The following is a 12,878-nucleotide window of genomic DNA, read 5'->3' as shown; positions in this document are numbered from 1 at the left end:
TTTTCTAACAAAAAAATTTTAAAAAAGGTGATTTTAGAATTTTTTTTAATCTTAATCTTAACAAATTTTATTCCTAAAAATAATACATAATTTTTCAAAAAATAAATTGTCGAATATATTTTGGTATTATAGATATAAGAATAAAAATATCTTTTTGTCTTAGAAGATAAAAGGGGAAATTTTCGCATTTTAAAATATGAACAGAAAAAGAAAATAATAAAAGTGTTTCTTAATTATGCATTTAAATTTATCTGTAACTTAATAATAATTCAAAAACGATTATATCGAAAAAATTTCCGTTCTTCATATTCCATGCTTTTATTACCCACTTGTATTCTACCCAATTAAAAAATCAAGTGAAAATAAATGAAATTATGTTTCTTAACTAATCTACTACTTCATAAAAATTACAAAAGCGATCATATTCTAAAAGCTTCAGTTGTTTCAAATCTCTGATAGAAAATTGCACAGCGGATTAAAAATAAGTGTACAATTTATAGTAATTCTTATTAATATTATATACGATTTAGTTATAGTAATCTTTTTTATTTATTATGCACTAATCTCAGTTATAACTCACCAATTTTAAGTACTGCAAGAAACTAATTATACTAAATTTATTATGGCTAAGAATACACAAAGATTTGGAGAGAAAAAAAATGTTCACGTTTTATTTAAAGTTGTGCAAGATTATTATAGATTTTATTATAAGTTCTGCTAGAAACCGAAACTAATTATTTAATCCCTTTATTATATGAAATAATAAATTTGTGAGAGAAAAAATTATGTCTGAAATATATTCATAAAATATCTAGATAAATCATTATTAAATATCTGGGTAAAAATTATCTATGAAATCGGAAATCTAATTTAATCCCAGCGTTAAACGCATCCTAATTCGAACGTTCGAATCGCTTTCACCAGCAAATTGTTAAGTGAAAGACACCGGATAGATGGGAGGAAAAAAGGAAGATCGCAGCCCGTTAGCAAAATCCGTTCGAAAGTGCGAGGTTTCAGTAGCCGATTTCGATTGTCGTAAGGTTCTGATTTGATTTGTTCATTTACGCCGCACAAGAGCTGCACAATGGGTTATTAGGGACGGTCTGGGTAACATCCTTGAGGATGATCTGAAGACATGCCATCACAATTATAATCCTCCGCAGAGGGGATGGCACCCCGCTTCCGTGGCCAAACGACCTGCACGCGAAGTCGAGCACTTTACGGTAGAACAGTTAAACGAGGACCCATACCGCACACCCTCGGTCCCTACGCAGACTGATCCAAGTGGTCACCCACCCGCACACTGACCGCAGCCAGTGATGCTTGACTTCGGTGACAATTAAGGTTCTCATTCCTTCTCGACGACGATCGGAAGAACATGAATCACATGCAGTGGGAATGACCTTTAATGAGGTTCTTGATTTCTCTTGGCGTCAATTTCAGGTGCATAAAAGCAAACGGTTCGTTAATGGAAAAAAACTGCTCGTCCATGGATGGTGTTTTCGACATTAGGAAGCGCTGCAAGGTGTATACCTCTTATACTTCCGGGTAACTGTCTCCGGTGTATTTCAAAGCCATTTGGCTCACAACGTGACCATTGTGTTTTAAGATTCTTGCAAACGTGGTATTTGATTACTTATTACTTAGTTTACAATGAATTCTAAAACTCGAAGTGGCTCTTGTTGTGTGGTATAATAGTAGTGTTAAGTTGTAGTAACATGTGGTTTGATCAATTATAAATATGTAAACCCAACATATGAAAAAAAAATCGTTATGAAACTCTTCTTACCTTGTCAATAATATATGCCAACTTTCAAATTTAAACCTGAATAATAATGTATAGACTTAATCTTACTCCTTGAACAATATGCTTTGGTGCACAGCTTGCAACACGAACAAACAGTAATAAACAAATGGAAAGAGGCCGAATCAAGACCGCCAAAAAAGCGAGTTATTCAAAATCTAGCAACCATGTCACCTTATTTTACAATATATCTCTAAATAATTAAAACAAATTTTCACTTCAAACTCACGAGAATTACATAATAACATTAATATCTTATGAAATACGAAAGATTTCAGCTCAGAAATTGGCTAATTTATTTCTTTTATTGAAAACAAAATTATCCGTTTGAAAATATCGTCTCGCAGAATAACATGTAGTAAGCAGCTGCAAACTTTCTAACCGGAACTAGAGCAGGCATGCAGCTCGAGATTGTTTACATTTGTACTGAAAACACAATCCATTCGAGAATTACATGCTGGAAAGAACCGTTCTTACTACCTATAATGTTCCTTGTGATTCAGAACTTGATTGGAGAGTTTTCCCGTGGGTAAAACTCGACGACTTATCGGGTTTTCATTCCCATCCGAAAAATACGCATCTGCTGCATACGTTTCAGAGTCATGAAGAATCGAACCTTGTAAAAGTGACATACCAAGTGACATCTAAAAGAACTAGTTAACATGCTCTGAAGTGGCAACAACACTACATCTGTTTGCGTCCGTCTAAAATATTGATTGGTTTGGGTTTTGATTTGACAATGGATCCTGCTGATTTAGTTGAAGTTGATTTGCAAGCTGATAAAAGTAAAAAATGTTTAGATCGATGGATGGAAAATCTTCCAGAAGAAGCACATACCCTTCCTTTGCATTGTTTAGCTATCCCGGGTTTGTATTCTCTTCATATTTTCAACAGGTTGTCGTTTCTTTTTTTACATAACCAAGATGGTAAATAAAGCCAGAAAAATAGTAAATAAAACCTTTCATTGCGCAGTTATGAGTTGCACCTTAAGACACAGTATATAGATATTTTAAGATATATCTATCAGACAAATTCAACATTATTTCAGTGTCTTTGAATTTGTTTATATCTTTAATACGAAATACATAATTTTTGAAATATTTAATACTAACTTGCTCCCCCCCCCCTCTTCGTATTAAACAAACTAAACTCATGTTTCATTCAATCAGTTTAATATAATAATATCCTATTAAATTAAACCGTTTTGACTTAGGTTATTCCAATAATTTTTAAAAAAAATATTTATACATTCTAGAAAATATTATAAAATAATTGTGATTATTGAATTAATTCGATAATCGCAATTATTAAATTAATGACTAATTGTGTAGATTAATGATTAAAATAATGGTGATTGTGAACATGTTCAATTATGTCAACATAATTTTAAGACTTTTTTAAAAAATCTTTTTATAAAAGTAAGGTTTTTGAGATCGCTTGAAAAATTAACTCTTTATTTACAAAAAAAGAACTTTTTTTAATTGTTATTAAGTTAAAAAATCAAAATGATACAACTTATTTCAATTTTTTAACTGTCCAATATGTTTTCTTGTATTTTCTAAGACTATTTGTAAAATAGTCTATAAAATTTTATGTTGAAATACCTATTTTATTTATTCATACATTACTTAATAAAGGTAAATGGAATTCAAGGAAATAACTTCTTATTTGTAACTCTTCAAATAATATGTCACTCTTGACATTTGATTGATCAGAAAAGCATCAATCAGGAATCATTTTTGCATTTTGTTTACAATTCCTTTATAAAAAAGTAAGTAAGTAAAATTTAATAAGCCGATCAAATTTAATAAGACTGATTGAAATAAATAACTACAACAAATTTAATCAAAATTAAAAAACATATCTTCTACATTTTTTTAAAAAAAAGTTTCTTTTCTATCTTTTAAGTCACTGATTATTACTTTTCATAGTTTCTTTTTTATCATTAACTAATTTAATTAGGAAGTTTTTTTAAAAATATAATTGAAGTTTGTTGAGTAGTAACAGCAACTTTTTATTTTTAGTGACATTGATGTTTGTTACCATTCAGAACTTTAAGCTTTGAAATGTGTATTTCAGAATATTTGATACCTTAAACTGGATATAACTATTAATTAAAATTTCTATTTTTTACCGTATTATCTTCCAACCTTTTGAGTGTTAATTTTTCATTTTTTTAACATTCATCTACAATGAATAAAGTTCTTTCCTTGCGATAAAGTAGTGCATAGCAGGAAAATTTCAGTTGAAAAGACACTTGAAAACACACACTTGAAAAGAAAAATTAATGAAATTTAAGTATGGACCGGCTAGCTGCAAACGAGGGAATTCAGGGAATTTTTCCAATCCCTATCACAGGGAAACATCATGGATTAGATCAGGTAAATTAATTTGAGTTTGAAGAAACTTAAACTGGAACTAAAGTTTGTAGAATTCGTTTGAACATAAAATTTGCATATTCTTTTTTCCGAAAAATTAGTCTTGTAATATTTTTTTTGACTATAATGGAAAATATAACTATTTTGTAATATATTTTATGCTTAAGAATAAAGCATAACTAAAAGATTAATAGTAAAATTTATGGTTACAAAAACAGAGAAATTCTGTAAAATCTGAGGATTTTCATTGAGTGTTAGTGGCCACCCTGATAAAAATTTATTAGATAATTTTTTTTTTTTTAGTTCAAATATATCAGAGATTGTAAAAGAATGAAATAGATGGGATCATTCGCCATAATATAAACTATTCTATGATTTAAAGGTGAAACAATGTTTGAACCACGTTGTTCCATTGCACATAGTATGTAGTAATCTACTTTTAAAAAAATAAAAGTAATAGAAAATTGGAATAAATCAAAAACTTCTACAAAGTTGAAGGAAAATTGCTTTGACTATAATAAACAATGTACCAACTAGAAATTATGCATTGTGATTAATTCATAGTGCCAATTACTAATATCATTGATATTAGAATCTAATGATTTCAAATCCTCGTATAGATTTATTCACTGTTAAAATTGCCGAAATGGCAAATAAAATCCAAATTAACAAAACATAACATAAGAATTTTAAAAAAAAAAACATTATTTATATGAAAACAATTTTTTTTTGTAGGTTCTCATGATTCTATGAGCTGCACTGTAACACCACAGTCAGACGTAGCACCCGATGATCTTGACCTCTATAATTCTTACTTCATCCGTGCAACAAGTTGCTTGTCAAAAAGAGTAATCTACAACTGGTGTTGCACCCAATCCTTTGACTGCAAGCAACAACTTGAAGCAGGAATCAGATACTTTGATCTGAGAGTGGCTAAACGACCTGAGGATGGACTTCTATACATAGTGCATGGCCTGTATGGTGCAGAAACCAAAAAAGTACTTGAAAAAATGCACGAATTTCTAGACTCACATTCCAAAGAAGTGGTTTTGTTAGATTTCCAGCATCTGTACGAGATGAACCATTTTGACCACCACAAGCTGCTGCACCAACTCACAGAAATCTTCGGGGCCATGCTGTGCCCTTATGTTGCGGACCTTACTGAATTCACTTTGTCGTGGATGTGGGAGAGGGGGTTTCAGGTTGTGGTGTTCTATCGAGATTCGGTTGCACAATACCATCCCTTCCTGTGGCCATCTGAATCCATTCCAAATCCTTGGCCAAACACAAGGAGCATCAAGTTTTTGCTCGCTTTCTTGACAGGATACGAGAGGAAAAGAGAGGCAGGTAAGTTCTTTGTATCCCAGTCCATTCTGACGCCAAATCTGTTTTTCATTTTGAGGAATATTCTTGGGAATTTGAGAAGCGTGCTGGTGAACGAGAGCAACAAGCAGCTTCTGAAATGGCTCGAAGACAAACATCCCGGCCCTCATGGCTTAAATATTGTCATATGCGATTTTATTGACTACAATGACTGTGCCATTCCTCAAAGTATTATCAACCTGAATCACAAATCACCTATCATGTCCAGCAATGTGCGAAAAAGTAGTTATGAAGTGGTTTGATTTTTTTAATGTATGATTTGAGTAGTGCCAATACTATCAACAAAAAATTTGTAATCTTTTTAATTTATTAAATGTTGACTATTTGTTTATATGCAACAAAAATCACTTTTTAATTGGACAAAAAATTAACTTTAAGCTTTGAACATGAAACATTTTATTTCCTTAAAAGGAATTGTAATGTATTATTATTTGTTTTAATTTAAATAAAAAAGTCATATTAAAATTTTTTTTAATTCTTTTTTTTTGGGGGGGGGGGAGGAGGAACTTATTATGAACTCTCAGAAGTACTCTCCTTTTAAAATTACGAACTTCAGATATTGAACAAGAGACATTCTGAATTCAAAGTCTTCAAACTAAAAAATTTTTGCGCAAGAAGTTAAAATTTCTAAATCTTGGATACTTCTAAGAATTCAAATATCACTTTTATGCTAAGTTTATTTTTTTATTGTGGAAATTTTCTTGATCTATATATATATATTTAAAATACAAATTTATAAAAGTAAGGTTCATTTATATAGCTATCTTACAAACCTTTTGTTGGTAGTGTGTGCTGCAAGTCAGGGGTGTTCAATTCCTTTACTTATAAATTTCTGTATTTAAAACAAATAACATAAAGCTGGCCATGATCATAATCTATTTCTTTTAATCATTACTCAGCATGACTATGGTTTTTAAAACAGCGATTAATAGCATTCCTCATCATAATCCCATTAGGATTCTTCTTTCTATGAATTCATAGAACCATAAAGTAGCTACTTAATACAAAAAAGTTATATATCATGTTAGGATATATAACTTTTTTGTTTCTAACCTCCACTAGGGGAAAAAAATACTGCATACTGTTTAAAATAACAAAACTAACTAACTTGTCTAACTAACAAAATTTTAAAAGAAAAAAATTGATTAAAAACTTAAAATGTATCATGTTATATTTTGATTTACATACACTATTAGTTGAAAAGCATTTAAAAAGAACATTGTTCAGTTAATTATAAATGTGAGAATTTTGATTAGTTATGAATATATATGTTACGTTGAAGTAATAAAATATTATTAATAATAATAACCACTTCTTTTGGTCAAAGTGAGAAATTATTCACTTGAACTAGTTAATATTATTAATAAACTATGTAGTCAATGTGATTAAACAGTTTATATAGCATTGGGACATGGGTGTGCCTCTTTGTATATGTGTTATAGTTTAAGTTATAAATGTGGTTATTTTTAATACTAACCAGTCAATATTAAAAACCTTTTTTTTTGGTCAAAGTGAGAAATAAAGTGGGGAGATTTCTGTATCGTGATCTGTGACAGAATAATTGCCAAGTCGTGGCAACTTAATTTTTCCAGTTTGGCGATTGTAGTTGGTGTGGCAGATTACGACATGGAAATATTCCCAATCAAAACCCGAAAAAATGACATTTACCAAACTTCATTGGTTATTATTAATAATAACGGGAAATGTGATAAATTTGCTTTAATTATTCACGTTAACTGGCTTATTTGGTTATTATTAATATTGACCGGTTAGTATTAATAATAAGAGACTATTCACATTGACCATGACATATACATTGGTTTTTTTGAAGCAACTTATTTCTATTACAGCTACTACTTTCTTTTTTAATCCATTTTACAGTTGATGCAATATACACAGTATTTTAAAATTTATTTTGCTTTTCAATATTGATTAACAAAATTCAATGTATCAGATAAGCATAATTAAATCATATATTAAAAACTTGAATATTTATTTTTATGAATATAAGATGATTATTTTAATTTATCACATTTGAATGTTTTTAAGCCTATGTTTGATAGAAGCATTGAAAAAGTACAAATTCATTTAGCTCATTTGAAAAGAAATGCAAATGGAATTTTATGTAGCTATAATAGTTCTAGAATATTGTTTATAAATGTGTGTATGTGAGAGTCATATTCATATTTTTTTCTCACATTTCAATATTTAGTAAATACATTTTTATTTTTTCGACTAAGTCCTTGTAATATACATGTTATTTTAAATAGAACAAACATAATATTAACCATGAATAAAAAAAATAGAAGTATAATTTTTGAAATTAATATTTAGATTTGACAAAAATTTAAACAGAGTATAGGGCTGAATTGAGCTCTATTGACATTCAGACTTTCAGCTCAGTTTAAAATTAAATATGTCATTAAATTAGTCAAGATAAAAAAAAAATTTCTAGGCCCTAAGTAAATTGAGCATCCCTGGTTAATAATTTGTTGTAGTTTTATGCTTTTTAAAGCTTTGGCCTATAAATGTTGTTATAAATGTTCTATGTAAAACATAATTGTATATAGATACACACTTAATAAATGTAAGTTTTGTTTAAAAGGTATGTCTTCCTTTCCAAAAGGAGTTGAAATTTAAGTACAGTGATCATAATGGTGACTAATTTATAATTAGACTAATTTCAAGTTTTAGTTTTCTTTCATTTTAAGGAAATTGTATTGATTTCAGACATGAATAAATAATAGTAAACTTTTTTTATGGTAGTCACAAATATGAATCATCCCAAAAATTTTATCAAAAATTTTTTTATAGTCTACTTAATTAAAAATATTTGTAAGCTTGTACTTACAATATATACTGAAATTAGTAACTAGAAGATCAGTTGCATTGAGTTTCCAAAATTGCTGTGATAAATTGTGTTAACAAAATATTAAAATTGTTATGCAATATGAATTCATTTTTGTAAACAATTAAATTGGGGAAATTGGCTGGCACTGTGATATTTTAGCTTTTTTATTTCAATTTTATTAAATGTTTTATTATTGTGTTTGATTTTTTTTAAAATATGTATAGATATAGGTAAAATATACATTACTTAGCTATACTGGTATGCATTTCTTTATTTTTATTTATAATATGAAATTTTAAATAATAATGCATTGATTTAAGCTACACATTCTATTAAAGTATTGTATAATATATTTAAGTAAACATGATGAATAAATGTGCAAAAAAATACAGATAGATGAATGTAAGATTAGTGTAGTCTCCATAGTGAAATGGTGTAGTATGGAATTGTGTTATTATAAATAAAAATAAAAACAAAAGTGAGTAAATTTCTTTCTTTTAATAAATATGAATTAATGATTTTGTTATAATTCACTTTATACAAAAATTTTACAAAAAATAAATAGATTTCCTTTTGTACACATGTTTCTGTTGATGCTCAAATGACATTTTAGACCAAGAGAGGAATCTACAAGAAGTAAAATAAATAAAAAGCATTTAGTATATTTTCTGTACATATGTTACGATTTACACCCAGCAAGAGGAATATGAATAAAAAAGACCTCATCTTACAGTACAGCAAAAAAATTTACATAGATAACTAAACTTAAATATTGAAAAGGTCTCCAATTTCACATATCATGGTTCAATAATCAGTGATAACATTTCCAAAGAATTTCATTTTTACTTTCACAAAGGAGTGGTAAGAGGAAATTTTTAATTTTGAAACTATTTTTAAAATTAAAAATTAATTCAATTTGAAATAAAATGAATATCAATTATTTTAGATGAAAATTTTCTTTTAATCGGGAACTATTTGTAATAACTACCATAAATGAAGCAATTAAAATAAAGATACGTATTAAGTACAGGGGTCTGTCTAGGTTTTTCTGAGAGGTACTTATTTTGTGAATATTTAGACAATTTGTGAAAAATTAAAAATTTTATTAAAAAATCAACAAAAAAATATGGATTTATTATTTCTTAAGGGATACAAAAATAAAATTTTAAGAAAAAGTATTTTGTGAAACTACCGTTTTTCCTAAAATTCAATTTGTGAAACTACCGTTTTTCCTACAGTTGAATTTGTGAAGGTACCGCTAAACGGTAGTAAATTCGGCCTGGACAGACCCCTGAAGTATGATTTATATTTTCAAAAGTTAAATTCAATTATATATTTAACATAATATGAATATAAAATCAGTACATCTCTTCAGCGTAGGATCCCAGATTTTTGACAATTTAATTGTGTATTGTCTGTTTTTATTTAACTGCCAAATTTACTAGGTTAAGATGGTTAATTTTCTTATACTAGTATTTTAAATAATATTAACTTACTGACTTGCACACTAAATTGTAACACTAATTTTTTGCACTAACATCTAATCAAATGTCTAAAATTGTTTTACTTATTTATCTTTTAACAAATAATATGACTTTTCTGTTAATACACAAAATAATAAGAAAGCAAACATAATATTTTATATTAAGAATAAAGGATTATAATGTGAATAAAACAATGAATTATAATGAAATGAAAGTTAATCATCAGGGATGTGATTGACAAAAACACAAAAAAGAGGAAGTTTATAACTGTAGCATTAAACGTGCAAAAGAAAAAATGATATGAATTCAATAGCCAATCTGATAATGATTACATTATTATCTATTCAAATAAATATAAATAAATGGTAATTATGTTCTTAAATAAAATCTTGATTAAAATAATTTTTTTTAATAATTTAGATAACTGAGTAATTATGCATAAGCACTATTTTATGTATCACATCGTTTTAAAAAACATTTCTTTAATGGTCAAAAGACCTTTATGGACTTTCTCATCAGTTCTTTGTTTTTTTGATGATCTTTTATTAACATGACTGATCTGTAGACTGCGTTTTGCAGACTTTTGATCATCAGTGTTGATAGGACAAGAAAGTTCATTTCTCACACAATTATTAGAGGCCTTAGATTAAGAATCGCGATGTTGGATTTCAAAATCGCGTGAATAGGAATCGCGATGCTTGATTTTAAAATCGCGTGAAAAAGTATCGCGATGCCGGATTTTAAAATCGCAAGAATAAGGCGATATCGGATTTTAAAATCGCGATGTTGGATTTTAAGATTGCGTGAATAAGAATCGCGATGTTCGATTTTAAAATAGGGTGATTAAGAATCGCGATGTTGGATTTTAAAATCGCGTGAATAAGAACCACAATGTTTGATTTTAAAATCGCGTGAATAAGAATCGCGATGTTCAATTTTAAAATCGCGTGAATAAGAATCGCGATGTTCAATTTTAAAATAGCGTGAATAAGAATCGCGATATTGAATTTTAAAATAACGTGAATAAGAATCACGATATTGGATTTTAAAAGCACGAAAATACAAATTGCGGTATTGAATTTTTAAATCGCGTAAATAAGAATCACGATGCATAATTTTCAGAGTCCGTGAATACTTATCGCAACGAGTAATGCTTAAACCGCGTATAAATACGAAAATCGATGTTTGATATTACAACCGCGTGATAACGAATCGCAATATTGAAATTTAAAAATATATATGAATACGAATCGCGACATTGGATTTTAAACTAGCGGGAATATGAATCGCGATATTGGGTTTTAAAAACGTTTAAATACAAATCGCGATATTGAATTTTTAAATTGCGTGAATGGGAATTGTAAAAACGAATCTCATTAAGTAACTTTTAAATTAGTTAAATACGAAAATCGATGGTTTATATAAAAATCATCTAAATAAGAATCGCAATTTTAGCAGATTCTGGCCCAGTTCCTAATATTTAAAATTCTGTAAATCAGCCAATCAAATGAAATCAAATATCAGCGGCCGAAACGATACTGCTTAGGACTTTTTTTCTTTTTTCCAATCTATAGCGGAAGTCGCGGTTGTTAAGGCAACGGCGTACATGCCGAAATTCTACCCATTTTCTTCTGAAGATCATTTTCTCAGGAAGCTACTGCAGGGAGGGGGGAGAGTTCGTCGCAAGTCCGACTATATCGTTCGTTCGACTCCCCAAAAGTTTTTGGAACATGGTCGGAAATTTTAAAAAGTCTTTCATCCCTGAAAATATAAGAGAGTAGTGGAGTAGGAGACGGCATTGCTTTACCAAGGTCAACCACCTTTACCCCAGCCAGCAGATTGACATGTGAAGAAAGGTTTATTGGGGGCTTCAATACTTTCGCTCCGCGGAAGAAAAAAAATTTCAACAAAATATAATTTACTGCATAAAAATTTTTTCCGCGCGGAAATTTATGAAAAAAGAGCGGAAGATATGGAAAAATCTGAAATCAGCGGATCCGCGGAAGAATCACATCCCTGTAATCATTTGAAATAATTAAATAAGTTTTTCATTTCCAATTCATTTTAATTTGCCATTTAGATGAGTATCATTTTAAGATTCTCAAAATTAAATGGTAACAAAAACATTGAGTAGAAAAATTTAGGAGATTGAGGAAAGAAAAAAAAAATATTGGGATCGCTACTCTGTTAATTCAATAGAAAAAGAAATTTTAACAGAATGCACTACAAATTTGTAAGTCTCAAAGCTGTTAACACATACGAGGAAACATAAATCAGATATATGTATTATGCTATTGGCATTTGTACAGAATTTTTGCCAATTATAAGAGGCAGGAGGGGGCATTTTTATATATATTTTTTTTTCTTGCGAATTTCGTCAACCTATTCATGAAAAAAATTATAGCAAGCCAAGTTTGTTTAAGAGGAGATATATATATCAGACATGTGATTGCTGAAAGAAGAAATTATCTGAATTTTTTTTATACTTGATTTTTTTCACCATCTTCTGCAGACTGTCATTATATTTACATGAATAAACATGCATATTGAAAAAAATTACAGATTACTCCTAAAGAAAAAAGATTTTGAAAACTGAAATCTACGTCAATAATTGAAAAAGATTAATAATTAAACCAAACATAAAAAATTTGTTAAAAATATCAAGATTTTAAAAAAATATTTGAAAATAAGTAAGTAGTGATAACTACCAAATAAGTGATAGAAAAAAGTATGGCATTATCTCGTCAATTAGTGAATACTCGAGTGCACGCTTTCTATTTCCCATATCATAATACTATTAGCATTTTTAAAAAATAAGAAGAAAAAAAAACATTTTTTCAGCAAGTAGGTTTTTTAAACGTTTGCCATTTCAGAATTACTCTTTAGATTATCAATTCTATACTGCCTAAGTTCATTATGTCTAGAAGTTAAACAAAAAAAATTCAGTCTTGTATTGATAAAGTTTATCCAAAATTGCA

General features: G+C 28.7%; 2 protein-coding genes across 12 annotated transcripts in view; one reads left to right on the top strand and one right to left on the bottom strand.

Annotated features, from left to right (window-relative positions):
• The first annotated feature begins 2,381 nt into the window (after positions 1-2,381).
• Positions 2,382-8,898, top strand: LOC107442703 (PI-PLC X domain-containing protein 3). The gene is made up of 2 exons (XM_016056336.4): positions 2,382-2,670; positions 4,918-8,898. Exons 1-2 carry the CDS (start codon positions 2,544-2,546, stop codon positions 5,805-5,807), a joined length of 1,017 nt encoding a protein of 338 aa, XP_015911822.2. The 5' UTR covers positions 2,382-2,543; the 3' UTR covers positions 5,808-8,898.
• Position 8,899: 1 nt separating this feature from the next.
• The window catches only part of LOC107442702 (uncharacterized), an 80,591-nt gene continuing 76,612 nt past the window's right edge, over positions 8,900-12,878 (bottom strand). For all 11 annotated transcript variants that reach the window (XM_071177366.2, XM_071177357.2, XM_071177362.2 and 8 more), the window contains one exon: positions 8,900-9,043. The gene's annotated coding sequence lies outside the window, so the exon portion shown is untranslated. The remainder of the gene's footprint in view (positions 9,044-12,878) is intronic.

The sequence above is a fragment of the Parasteatoda tepidariorum genome, chromosome 2, assembly GCF_982258835.1.
Source record: "Parasteatoda tepidariorum strain Cologne lab strain chromosome 2, Ptep-v5.0, whole genome shotgun sequence".
Classification (NCBI taxonomy): domain Eukaryota; kingdom Metazoa; phylum Arthropoda; class Arachnida; order Araneae; family Theridiidae; genus Parasteatoda; species Parasteatoda tepidariorum.
Note: the sequence above shows the minus strand (reverse complement) of the source record. Positions and strands in the feature narration are given on the sequence as shown.